General features: G+C 43.0%; 1 protein-coding gene across 1 annotated transcript in view; it reads left to right on the top strand.

The window, feature by feature from the left end:
• Positions 1–13,885, top strand: part of LOC308365553 (up-regulator of cell proliferation-like) — a gene marked incomplete at both ends in the record, with an annotated part of 46,616 nt that extends 32,731 nt beyond the window's left edge. Inside the window, one exon of the mRNA XM_080839022.1 lies at positions 9,183–13,885. Coding sequence (XP_080695148.1) covers positions 9,183–13,885 — 4,703 coding nt within the window. The remainder of the gene's footprint in view (positions 1–9,182) is intronic.
• Positions 13,886–14,778: the final 893 nt, after the last annotated feature.

Here is a 14,778-nt window from a genome sequence, read left to right as displayed (position 1 = left end):
CCTGAGCAATATCATCAATCATATTATCTCTGAAGCATGCTGCAAATTCCTCACATTTGAAAGTGGAGAAGAGACTCATCTACTTCTGGTGTAGGAAAGACACTCTACAATTGTTGGAATTCATATATTTCAAATTAAAGAAATGATCCTTCCTAGCATTTCTTATTGCTTATCGATCCGATCTGATTCGATGCGATGCGATGCGATGCGATGCGATGCGATGCGATGCGATGCGATTGCGATGCGATGGGATGCGATGGGATGCGATGGGATGCGATGGAATTCGATGCAGTTCAATAAGTGAAAGCACTAAGTTGTGAGGAAAAATTGACCTCATTCGCGAACAGTATCTTAAGTGTCTGATTAAATGTCTTCATACCAACCTCAGAAAAGATCTCTGTTGGATTCATGAACGCCTGGAAATGTGTTCTTAATTGAACGTGCTTTCTAATGCACCTGAACTTGGATACAGAAACGCCCTGCCAGCTCCTTATAAGGGCATGCTATTGCAACGTGTGCACACTCCACAGGCAACACGAAAGCAACTTCAGAGACTGATCAAAATCATTTCAAAGAAAGCACCGGTAAACCCAGCAGTGTTTCCATTGCCCGGTCATTGTTGGACTTTCTTTATTTTTTATTTAAATGTACGAAACGGTTATGCTTCTGAACCGATTCATATCTTTTAAATCGGGCAAAGACCTGTTCATGTAATTTTAAAACCTATAAGGGACTTCATGCATCGATATGGTCGTATCTTACATCCTAAAAACGGATTTTGATACGTATCGGTTATTTTTTACACCCCTAGTAGTTATTGTAGGTTGTTTTTCCACCGCAAAAAAGTTGACAAGAATGGGCCTCATTCTCGATCATTTTCTGAAGTTTCTTCTGAAATGTTTCTTAGGGACTTCGTAAAAACAACGTAAGGAAAAGACATACGCCAAATTCATGCAAGCTTGAAAATGTGTCCATAAGCCGCAGAAGTCTTATGAGCTGTGCTCCCTCGGAAAAGCTTTCTTAACTTGATGCACGTTCACGTGAACTTGGATTTGCATACATACACGCCCCGCCAGCTCCCTATAAGGGCACGCAACAGCAGTAACGTGTGCAGTCGGGATTGACCAAGTTCAGGCGAAAGCAACTCAGTTTTTTTTTTAAATCTATATCTGTCTGCTATATCGCTCTCGGCCTCAATATCGCTCTCGGCATAGACAGTAGAAGAAAGGTTTGAGTGAACGCTGGCGCGCTTAGCTGCCGCTGCTGTCCGGTTGTTTTTAATGATTTTATGATTATCTGCACAGTTTGCAGCAGTCCATCTACTCTCGGCGAACATGGTACTGTTGATTTTACCCTGATCCTACTGTCAATACGATTTGTCAGTATCCTATTTTAGTCTGTTCAAGCGTACCTGTAGCGTTTTGGCTTCTTCTCACCTTGCCAGTGCTCCTGGTGTTCGGTTAACGTAACATCTGCCCATTCATCATGTGGATCTACAAACTCGCTGTGAGCTTTGTGCTCTTCTGGACTGTCCTGTCCTTTCTAAAAAAAACAGTGTCAACCCTGATCCAATACATGAATGCGGAGCTCCTCCAATATCGGTTCCTCCGGACTGCTCCCCCGCGGGTGCTACACCACTTCTAAGGAGTTCACTTCTTGCCTGGACAGTTTTGGCCTCCAATAATATATTGATTTCCTTTACCCACTCCAAAGGTCATATTTTGGACATGGTCTGTTGCTCAGGTGTCACTCCTTTCAACTGTTCTGCTGTCGATCTACCCATCTCTGATCACATGCTTGTTTCGTTTTAATTTGTCTTTAACATTATCCAAAACCAAACAGTCACATTTTATGTCCTTCTGTAACATCAAAAACATTAATTTAGCTGATTTCAGAACAGGCATTGACAATTTCCCCATCATCAGTTACCCATGCACTCCGGATCATCTGGTTTATCTCTACAATAATGGTCTCCAAACCCTGCTGAACTCACTTGCTCCCCTCAAAACTCGGACTGTCTCATTCACCCACCCTGCCCCCTGGTTCTCCCCTCACCTACGTCAGCTGAAAGCCAAAGGGCGCCAGCTGGAGCGGCTTTCCAGAAGATCTGGACTCACTATACACAAGCAGATGTATCATGCCCACATCATCAAATACAAAGACGCCCTCTCCTCAGCCAAATCCCAACACTTTACAGAAAAAATCACTGCTGGTGCTGGGAACACTAGGGCCCTGTTCTCAGTGGTCGACAGCACAATGCGCCCCCCAGATTCCCTTCCCCCACACTTCTAATCCACTGACCGCTGTAACGCCCTGATGTCATTTTTCAACACAAAAATAGCCACTATCCACCAGCAACTGACCCCTCACATGTCTAGTTGTCCACCCCCTCTGGTTCTCCACTCCCCCCTCTTTGTACCACTTTCATGCTTCCAACTCCCCTCTGAAGCGGAGTTATCAGATGCCATCCGGAAATCCAAATCATCGACCTGCCAACTCGACCCCCTGCCATCCTCCCTGGTTATAGCCTCCCTCCCCTCTCTGCTGCCCCTGATAACTGCCATTATCCACTTTTCCATGACCTCTGGTTCAGTCCCATCTTTGCTTAAATCTGCTGCATTGACACCGACGCTGAAAAAACCTGGTTCAGACCCCAATAACTTCAATAACCTTCGTCCCATCTCCAAACTGCCATTCCTCTCAAAAATCCTGGAAAAGGTAGTGGCATCACAGGTCCATGCCCATCTCTCCAACAATAGCCTCTACGAACAGTTCCAATCCGGTTTTCGCCCCCGCCACAGCACAGAAACGGCCCTCCTCAAAATCACCAATGACCTCCTGATGTCAGCTGACTCCGGACTATTATCCATCCTCATCCTCCTCGACCTGAGCGTGGCTTTTGACACCATATCCCACTCCACCCTCCTTGACTGACTAGTCTGAACCAGAGTTAACCTAGACTAGCCTCCATTGGCATAACTCACACACCCCTAGACTGGTTCCGCTCATATCTCTCTGGCCGTACTCAGTTTATCCAGTTAAAATAATTCTCATCCCACCCATCCCCCCTCTCCTCTGATGTTCCCCAGGGCTCTGTCCTTTGCCCTATCCTATTCATTATCTACCTCCTCCCACTTGGACTGATCTTCCGTAAATTCAATTTATTTCCAGGGTTATGCGGACGACATCAAGCTCTACGTTTCTTCCAAACCCACATCCACCTTCCCACCCTCCTCCCTCTGTGCCTGTTGACAGGAAATCAAATCCTGGTTTTCCTCCAGTTTCCTCAAAATAAACAGTGAAAAAACTGGGCAGTCCTCATTGGCTCCAAGCACACCCTCACCAAACATCCCAGTTTCATCGTCATCATAGACAACTCCTCGGTTTCCCCCTCTCCTCAGGTAAAGAGCCTGGGAGTTGTCCTCGACAGCACCCTATCATTCCATACCCACATCAACAACACCATCCGGTCTGCCTCCTTCCACATCCGCAATATAAACCACCTCCGCCCCTCACTCACTCCCAACACCGCCGCAATCCTGGTTCACTGTCTTGTCACTTCCCGCCTGGATTACTGCAATTCCCTTCTCTTTGGTCTCCCACACAAACTCCCCCATAAACTTCAACTGGTACAGAATGCTGCTGACTGTATCGTCACTAGAACACCATCCATCAGTCACATCACCCCTGTTCTACATCAACTCCACTGGCTTCCTATTAAACACTGCATTGACTATAAAATCCTCCTCCATACATTTAAGGCCATCCATAACCTAGCTCCTCCATACCTCTCTGACCTCCTCCATATCAATGTCCCTACCCGGTCTCTCAGGTCTGCCTCCTCCATCAGCCTGACCGTCCCCCGAGCCCGTCTGTCCACCATGGGATCTAAAGCCTTCAGCCACTCTACCCCTCAACTTTGGAACTCCCTCCCCCCTGACATCAGGAACATTGACCCAAATTAAATCGCTCTTTTTAAATCTAACATCAAAACCCACCTGTTTAGGCAGGCGTTTAACCTTTAATGTTGCTGTCTGCTGAAGTTGTTGTTCTGCTGCTGCTCTGCTTTGTGCATTAAAAAAATATTTGAATTAACTGTATTGTTGACTGTTGTACGGAGACCTTGGGTATCTTGAAAGGCGCCCTATAAATAAAATGTATTATTATTATTATTATTATTATTATTAAAGCACACGCAGCGATTGACTGGTTATGCAACAAGGGATACTAGACTGTTAATGGTGTGTTTTTTGCCTGGAAGTCTCTTGAAATCTGGCGCCTTAATGAAGGAAATTAAAAAGAGTGAACGTGCCGTTAACTCCTTTTTATTATACATCGCAAGCAAACATCTAGAATGTTTAGAAACCTATCACAAAAATGCTTCATACAGCATACAGCACATACAGTTATTTTACGACAAACATTTTAATCCATCCAGAGATTCCAGTTCCAGAGCATCTGACTGTGAGCTCCATCACTGCATCCTCTGCTAGCCTCAGCTGGCTGGTATCTCCTGAGATGGAGCAGACTCCACACAGCTTCCTGGTCTCTTACAAGAGTGAAGGGACTGAGCCAAAGTCCATCTCTACTGAGTCATGCAGCACAATTATCACAGGCCTGAAACCAGGAACTGACTACACTGTTAGAGTCTACATTGAGCTCCAACATGAAGGAGTGAGCCTGCCTGCTTCTGTTCAGATGAAGACAGGTGAGATATCAGGAAGGGGAGAATGATTTCCTGAAGTGTTATTAATGATTGGTCTGTGTTGTTGGAGCTTTTTGAGACACACAATAGTTTGTACAGTTGGCAGCAATGCTTTGATCTAGAGAAGTGTCCACAGGTCAAAGTGTAGTAAATATGGTGGATAGATGCCCCTAGTGAGGCAAGATGTAAACATGATTACGTCGCAATAATTCACTCTTGCCCTAGAAAGAAATTTGGATACACACTTTATCTGTCAATCATCACATAAAATCAGCATCAACAATAAGTCTTCATACAGCACTTGGCAAAATTAGCGTGTATTATATTACCCTCCTATTATCCTTCAAATGTACTAAGATCTTTTATCCTTGGGGTCAATTTGACCGCAGCAATTTAAACCTCCAAAACATTATTATATATTTTTAGTTTTACCCAAGTTTATGTGTCAAGGTTTGTTTGTTGACTTCATCATTGTCATACAGAGCTCCAGCATGGAGGAAAGAGCCAGTCTGCTTCTGTTCAGATGAAGACAGGTGAGATACAATTCATTTTATAATATCTACATGGACTTATCCACTGAATCTATTAATTTTGCTGATCTGCAATTAGACAACGACTTGACGTAATCAGACAACAGTGACGGTGACCTTGCCGGTTCTGAGATGAGTCCAAGTTATCTGACTGATTTAAACATAAATGATTCAAATACAAATGTTCTAATTTGAATATAAAACATCTCGTAGTTTTTTACAAATCGTTTCATGCTAGTCTCAATACAACTTTTTATACAGTCTCCACACAGTGTGCTGTATCTGTTTTATATTACAATATGTAGTATAAAAGGTGTCATACAGTATGTTTCTCATTTCTTTTGCAATGCAACCCTAAACTCTGCAAGAATAGAGTATACAGCAACACATAATATTTGCATTTTACAAATGCTTCAAGTTGTTTTTGTTTTTTAGTTCATTGGACATTAATTGATAGTAGTTTAATGTGAGAGAGTATATAGGGTTTCCCAAAGTGTGGTGCGCGCACCCCTGGGGGTGCGTGAGCTGCCTCTAGGGGGTGCGCGAGAGGAAAATGTAATGGTGGTCTAATGGTCTAATAATTAATATTATATGTAATTTTCAAAAATGTAAGTAGGATTTTTCACAAAATGAAGCCATGAATTATACAAATTTCCTTTGTAAGATTTAAATTTTGAATATAAAGACGTACAATTTAATAAAGATATGCACTTCAGCTCCTGCCGCCAGACTGTCTTGTACGTACACACTAGCTAGCCCTTGCATGTGCCGCTAAAGTCAGCTAACTTCATTCATTCAGCAACATTCACGTAAATATGCTTAACTGGCTAAAATGGGGAAACTGTCAGGTGGGAGAGATTCCGCTAGAAAAATGTTTTGCCGGTCACTTTAGTTTTAATTTTCCAGACATTTTATAAGCCAGTCAAATATATTATTGCTTCTAAATGAGCCTATTAATCAAAACTGACGGCAGGCTATGTAGCTTTAAGAATGACATAATCAGGTCGTGTAGAATGCAACATGTTTATTTGCCGAAGTTTACAATGAAAAAAACAACAACAACATGATTGTCCCTTATAGCCCAGGGAACGTCACTCCATTCCGACCTAAACGCCCGAGACTTCGACCTTTTCTATGAACATATAGCCTATGGCTTCAGGTAGGCTATTACTGTTTCATTCTCATCAGACGGTTCAGTTGCGTTTGGCCTCCGAAAAAAGCTTATAAGGCTAGTCTGCTTGGCCATGTTTGATCCTTCTCGCTCAGTTCACTATAACCGACGGTTTGCGCTTTATTTAAAATGCAGCATAGGCCTATGCGTGTTATTGAATTACTTTCAAACGGCAGATAAGCCTGTTCCTTCAAACATAATAAGGGCAGGGCATGTTTGCTTTATGAGCCTAAATATTAGGGCTATTCTCAAATGTCCGACAATTACCGGACAACCTAAACGCTTTCAGTCATAAAAAAAGAGTGAGAGATCGGAGGCAAGAGAAACAAGGGTCTGGTGATCAGTTGTGATGTCTAACTTTATTGTGCTTAAAGTAACCGCTGTGTATTAGTGGTGGTTGAATCTGAGTCAATCGGATTCAAAGATCCGAATCCTTACATTCACCCATGAGTCACGAGTCCGTGGTCTCAATTAACCCGAATCTTTCGGTTCTCGCTGCTACGGACGACATTATTAAAACAATGCACGAATGTCATCAAACTGTAGGTCTATAACAACATTAACACATCCGTTTTTCATCTGCATAGTAACTTAGATTAAGCATATTGATATACGGACCCGAAGCTGCCAGCTGCGTGTGAATAAGAACTTCCTGTAGACAGAGCTGTACACAGATCCAGATCCATAGACTGAGCGAATTCATGGGTCGGATTCGTATCCGGTTGAGTGAAAGACTAACTCAAAGGATTCGGGTGAAATGGGTCGGACTCGTATCCGGCTGGGTGAAAGACTAACTCAAAAGACTCAGGGGAAATGGGTCGGACTCGTATCCGGTTGAGTGAAAGACTTACTCAAAGGATTCAGGTGAAATGGGTCGGACTCGTATCCGGCTGGGTGAAAGACTAACTCAAAGGACTCAGGTGAAATGAAAAAGGATGCAAACATCGGAGATGTCGCCAACGTGACTTCTATCTGAGACTGATAGGCACGTTGGCGACATCTCCGATGTTTGCATCCTTTTTAATATTAAAATATGTCCGACCCATTCAATATGAGTCCTTTGAGTTAGTCTTTCACTCAACCGGATACGAGTCCGACCCATTTCACCTGACTCATTTGAGTAAGTCTTTCACTCAACCGGATACGAGTCCGACCCATTTCCCCTGAGTCTTTTGAGTTAGTCTTTCACCCAGCCGGATACGAGTCCGACCCATTTCACCTGAATCCTTTGAGTTAGTCTTTCACCCAACCGGATAGCCTACGAGTCCGACCCATTTCACAGTCGTTTGAGTAAGTCTTTCACCCAACCTCAATTGATTGATACAGCAAGCAGGCCCGTCGTCAGATTCATTTTCTACGTTTGTAACAGCATTAATGCTACTTTCAGGCCGTGTTTAACGTGTAAGGTAAGGTAGATAAGCTGACAATCATTTGATGACTTCTTTCAGTCAAAATCGACTGTAACTCGTCTGAACCAATTTTCTTGAAATATGTTTATTTTAAACATGACAATTAAATTAAGTAAAAATAAAAAATAAGTATCTATTCACAATTTACGAAATTTCATAGGCTATTTAATTCTGATAAGCTGCCTTACCAGCCAAGCCTATCATGTTACAATTTGTTCAATGTATCTGGCTTACTGTGTGTGTGTGTGTGTGTGTGTGTGTGTGTGTGTGTGTGTGTGTGTGTGTGTGTGTGTGTGTGTGTGTGCTTGCATATTTCCCCTGGATATCCTCAAAACTGCATTACAGTGGTTTGCTGTGAGCATGCGCATTAGGCACTAGGGAGTGGGCTGCTGGGCTCATTCAGCGACAAAATTTCGACTGATTCAGATTCAAAGGACTCAAAAGATTCGGATCTTTTTAGTGATTCACTCAAAGGACTATGAATCTTCTAAGTGAATCGAAATTCCCATCACTACTGTGTATGGTTAATTGTAAATTAAATATGATGAAATCTGCCTCTGAGCCTGTGCGTGTGTCCTCGTCATCCGTATTGCTCTTTAAAAGTGACGCCTTGTGTAACTGAAATGTATTGAAACTTTGTTGCAGTGTTTCATGGCGTTTTTGCACCTGTAGTTAGTTTGCTTTTTTTCTGATTCAGGGATTCAAATTATACGATGGTCCAGTTGCCCCTTTGTTCGGTTTGTGTTCATACTGCAACATTTAACAGCGGACTAAATCTTGTAAACAAACGCCAAGCGCGAGCAAAATGTCTCATAGGTCCGATTTTAATGCGCCAAAAGTAGGCTCAGTTGCTTTTTTTTTTTTTTAAGGTGTGGGTGATTGGGGGTGCGTGAACACGGTCGGGATGTAGAAGGGGGTGCATGGCCTAAAAAGTTTGGGAACCGCTGTGCTATAGTAATGGCAGCAAGATTTACCTTTGGGTGAAGTATGTAGTGGTTGTAGTTCATTTTTCACCAAAGGTTTAACTGATGCTCATGTGTGTGTCAGTAAAGCACACTGTGTGGAGAGCTTTGAAAGGGTGCACATGGTAATGAGACACATGTGAAAATGATTAGTAAAAACTGTAAGTTGAAGATGTGCTTTAAAGTAAAGAGCATAAAGTGCTTGAATGTTAATCACACTCTCAGCCAGAGGCATGCATTCACAGGTGACTGGAAGAGTTCATTAGCGCCCCCTGTGGGGAGGAAAACCATAGACAGACATAAAGACAGTGGATATTTTAACCAGGTAGTGTAGTAGAACAAATACATGAAAGCAATGCAATCCAGTAACCCTGTACAAACAGCCAAATATGTTTTAACTCCCAGAACTCCTCATTCCTGAGCTGCTGTCAACCCTGGGCCTGGGGGATCTTCATGGAGGGAAACTCACACTCAGCTCAGTCCTGGAGATCAACAGTAACACAGTGTCTGACAAACCAGCACACAGTCTGGAGCAACTACCATGGACCTTCTTAAGTAAACTGATGGTGTCCAATTTAAATGCAAGAAATATCAAATGTGTACAAGACCAGCCAATGTATGATTGTAGTATGACTGATGATGATGATCCTGACGCCATAAATCCTCTAGATATCACTGATGATGATTCTGATGCCATAAATCCTCTAGATTTGATAACTGCTCTTTTCCACTGCTCAGATCCCTTTCTCCAGCAGGAAATGGTCTCCAAAATGTCAATGTGCCAGTTTGCTGTTCCTTTTCTGCTGCCAAACTGTGACACAGAGCAGAGCACTCTGATGCTGTGGGCCATGAGAGACCTGGTTAAAAAGTACCGACCTCACTCTCTAGCAGGTAACAGGACATTTTTAGAGGACAGGATCGTAGAAATGGAAGTCCCTATGGTGTCTTTTGTTAGACTAGGAGAGAGCAGTCTGCCCAAATCTCAAACTGTGAACAAGTTGCTCAGTAATCCTCATCAGCACAATAATGCTTTTGTTCACTGTGACATGGAGTGTGGTGATGTACTCAGGAAAATCTCAGATGGTCTGGTTGAACTCAGCTGGTATCTACCTTGTGGGAAAACAAACATTGACACGTTCACACAGCCAGTGGCCATAGCCAATCTGAGAGGAGATGGCATGTTGTTTGGGACCCAGATGTCCTTCCTGAATAAGACCTCTGCTGCAATTTTCATCTTCATTGATGACCTAAAGGAAGACCTCAGCTCTCTGAACGATAGAGAGAGCAGAGCTGAGCTGTTTCTGGTCACCAACTCTCAGAGTAAGACCTTCAACATGGAGAAACTCATGGATATATGCAGGAAGCATAAGGTGAAGGAGACCAATGTGATCATCAAAAAAAAGCAGAATGACGCAGAGTTTGTAAAGGCTTTGCGTTTCCATGTGAAGGGTGCCATTGGAAATAATCCAATTAAAATGAAAGTGGAAGACATGGCTGCTGTTGCTCGACATATTGGCATTGTGGTTGATGAGGACTGCACTGAGTGTATCGATGGCAGAGCAAATGCTGAAGGCATCGCTGGGAACATTCAGGATGTTATGAAATTTAAAAAAAAACAGTTGCCCTTACATGGTAAAATTTGGAAGGAAATCAGTCAGATAGAAAAAGAGATCTGCAGAATGTGTCATGCAGATGACGACATAGAGGGTTACAAGAGTTCACTCAAGACTAGAGAAGAAACACTCAGAAAGGAGCAGCAGCAGACGGTTGTCTCAGAAGCCATGGGGAAATTCACTGCTGGAATCTCAGGGTCAGGAACCCAGCGCCTCTATTTCCTGAAGTGGCTGAAGATTCAGCTGGACACCCTCTCTAGACAGAATCTGTCCTCTTTAAGAGAGCAGTACAAAGACTGCTGTAGAAACACACCACAGGATAAGGAGCTGATTGCAGACTTAGATGAGCAAATCTCCAACTGCTCGTTGGGTCCTGAGCACTTCTTCCGTGAGCTGGGCCAGATTTATGAGTGTGCTTGCTCCCTTCCAGAAAACAACCCAGCCCGACAACAAGTCCAGCACTTACCTGCTTTGTGTGCTCAGATGCTGCTGGATGGGTTTCCAGTTGAGCTGGTCGATGGAGACGCATCAAACATCCCAATGAAGTGGATAAAAGAGGTCCTGACTCAGCTACATCAGCTGGTGGACGCCAAGAGTAAGATCCTGGTGTTGACTGTGCTGGGAGTGCAGAGCACTGGGAAGTCCACCCTTCTCAACACCATGTTTGGTGTGCAGTTTGCAGTCAGCAGTGGAAGATGCACCAGAGGAGCCTTCATGCTGCTGATTAAAGTCTCTGAGGAACTCAGACCTGAGCTCAAGTGTGACTTCATCATGGTCATTGACACAGAGGGCTTAAAATCACCTGACCTGGCAGTATTGGACACAAGCTACGAACATGACAACGAATTAGCAACGCTGGTCATAGGGCTCAGTGACATCACCATCATCAATATTGCCATGGAGAACAACACAGAGATGAAGGACATTCTGCAGATTGTGGTCCATGCCTTTCTCAGGATGAAGGAGGTTGGGAAGAAGCCCAGATGTCTGTTTGTTCATCAGAACGTGTCAGACATGTCTGCTTATGACAGCAACATGCGAGACAGGAAAAAGCTGATGGAGCAGTTGGATGAGATGACCCGAGCAGCAGCTAAAATGGAGAAGAAAATAGCTTATGCAAAGTTCACTGATGTGATGCACTACGATCCTGACAAAGACAGCTATTACATCCCTGGACTTTGGCATGGAATTCCCCCAATGGCCCCAGTGAATGTTGGCTACAGTGAAGCTGTCAATGAACTCAAGAAGAGTTTAATTGGTTCCTTACTCACATCGGATAATATCAGGAACAATAATGCAGCAGAGTTTCTTGAGTGGACTCATGGTTTGTGGAATGCTGTTAAATTTGAGAACTTCATCTTTAATTTCAGGAACAATTTGGTGGCAGATGCATACACAGATTTATGCACTCAGTACAACACTTGGGAGTGGTCATTCCAGAAAAAGATGAACAGCTGGCTTCTAACCAAGGAAACAATGATATCCAATTTTGGAGTGTCTGAAAAGAATGTCCAAATGAATGCTTTACGTACCAGGCTCAGAGAGTTGTTACATGATGCATCAAAGAAGCTGAATGAAGAAGAGCAGACAATCCTCTCCAACCTTGACAAATACTATCAGAAAAAGGATAACAAAACCCGTTTAGTAGAGAAATACAGACAGGACTTCCAAACAAGTGTCAATTCTCTCAGACAACAGATGGAAATGTCTATGAATCACTTTTTGGAGAAGGCTGTTGAAATCAGAGAGGGAATGGAAATGGTGAATAAAATCAAGAACAAGACAATGGATACAATTGAGAAGAAGGTCAGTAAGCTTAAAGAGTGTGGAGAGAGAAAATTATCTGAGGATGGACTCACCAAAGAATTTGAGAAAATGTGGGAAGAAATCATATTTGAGCTATCTGAAGTCAGAATGCCAGAGATAGATGTTTATCAGGATGTGCACCATCTGCTCAGGTCAAATTTAAGTTTAAAGAGTGGATATGTCTCAGAAATGCTCAACACAGTTGACCTAAGATCTAGTGGACAGGGGAAATTCAGTGTTAAAACTGAGTGGTTTTCAGATTGGACTTCCTATGCAAAAAGATCAGGCAGTGCCAGTACACCTATAAATGCGAATTCCTTCATTGCTGAAATCCAAAACATCTGTGACTGTATCATCAGACACTGTGACAGCCTTACTTCAGATCACATAAGCATCATGAAGAGAAACAACACAGGTTACAATGATACGTACATCAGAGAACTCCTCAAGGCTGTTGATGACCAGGTGAAACCTCATGAGCTAATTAGTGAAAAATGCGCAACTTATCTTAAGTTTCATGTCTGTGGCTGTGCAGCGAAGCTCTTCCAGAAAACACACAAGGAATTCAATGCCCTCAACGACCCACAGAAACGTCTGATGGAGTCTAAACCCATATTTCTGGAGAAATTCTTAGAATCGTTCAGTGAAAAAGATCAGTGCCAGAAGAGAGCTAAACAGTTCACAGAGACCTGTGTGAAGCCAGCAGTTGAGGACTATGTGTCTAAACATCTTGGGCAGGCAATCGCAGATCACATGATGGTGGGAGATGGGGAAGTGACCTACAGCACACGGACTCACTTCCTTAATGACCTTTTAAAGCAGCTGCTCCATGAGGACTCGTTTCAGAAGTACAAAGAGTACACAACATCAAATGAAATATTTGTGAAAAACTGGATAAAGGAACAAATCATTAAGAAAATGTCATCAGGTGAACAAATGCAACAATTGGAGACAGAACTCCTTTTTCAAATTGTAAAGAATATAACTGCCACGATCACCAGCATCTCCAAGAACATGGACATAGAAGAGTTCATACCACAGTTCTGCTCTGATCTTAAGGATCAACTTGTCTTCCCAAGAGATGCCTTAGACAACCTTTTGATTCTCATCAACGACAAAACAGACCAGTTTGCCATTAACCTCAAGGAGTTCATTGAGGAAATGGAATCGCATTTAGCTCAGGGTTACGCTAACAAAACAGGCATCTCACACATCACTGAAAGAATTACACACCTGCCCTCTAAGCCCCATGAGCTGCTCTTCACCAGACTGTGTGGGTGTGCGGAACAGTGTCCCTTCTGTGGGACACCCTGTGAAGCAGGAGGTCAGAACCACAAAACACACTTCTCCAACATGCATCGATCTAGAGCTTTTGCACGCGGGTACTGGGATGCCTCCAAGAAGCTGGTCATAGACATTTGCACAACTTTAGTGATCAGTGATAAGTGTTTTAGTGATGAAACTAGTGGTCAATGGCCCTATAAGCAGTACAGAGAAATCTACCCCGATTGGGAGATAGCAGGAGACCCAAGCATGCAGTTCTCAGATTACTGGAAATATGTTCTAAAGGAATATAATGAAGAGTTTGCTAAATGGGCTGGTTCTGAGCCTGCAGACATTCCACCTGCCTGGAAAGAGTTAACCCCAAACCATGCCTTAATAGGCTTGAGGAAGTCATTCAACATGTAGACTGAGAAGTCTGAGGAACTCACTCCAGGTGTTCCAGATTTTGCAGATCAAATGATGACATTAAGACAGTTAGACTTCCATCATAAGGAGTGCACTTAGAATTTCTTATAATTTGGTTTTTAATAAATGCAGCTGATATTTCTTCAAGGAACATTTGTCAGACATGGAATTGTTCCTGACAAATGAGCACAAGAAACCAAACAACAGAAAATGTGCATTTGCACATCAAGGTTATAGTAAGGACAAGCAATAGAGTGATTCATATACATTCTAGAGTGACAAACTTTTTTTTTTAAATCACAAATGGCTTGGTTAAGAAATCGATCAGAATTGTATTTGCTCACCTACACAAAACGGTTGTAGTGATTCATATATATTCAAAAGAATGACAAACTCCAGATATCCATTTTTAAAAGATTCGACTGTCTCCTTTGTGATCAGAAAACATTCCTTATTTTCTAAATATCCTATATTCCTACTATATCTGATGAGAAGGTTGCTTATTGCTTCCTCCGACCTTCACTATCATCCACTGATGCAGAAACACTTATTCATGCATTCACAACATCCAGCCATAACTACGGCATATGTATCCTCTATGGAACCACAAACAATGTCCTTGATCAGCCTCAGCACGTACAGAACATGCTGCGCGCCTACTAACTAATACCCGCTCAAGTGACCACATCACCCCAGTCCTCCATGACCTTTACTGGCTCCCAGTTAAACAAAGGAACCATTTCAAGATTCTCCCACCCACCTAAACAACCTGACTCCACCAACATGCTCCCTCCCAATGCCTCAGGAGTGCTGATGCAAACCTCCTGCAAATATCAAGGACCAACTGCTGAACCTGGGGCAACAGGGCGTTTTCAGTCACCGCCGCCTACTTG

Source organism: Sprattus sprattus (assembly GCF_963457725.1).
Source record: "Sprattus sprattus genome assembly, chromosome: 5".
Classification (NCBI taxonomy): Eukaryota; Metazoa; Chordata; class Actinopteri; order Clupeiformes; family Clupeidae; genus Sprattus; species Sprattus sprattus.
The sequence above is the reverse complement of the archived record's forward strand: the minus strand, read 5'-3'. Positions and strand labels throughout refer to the sequence as shown.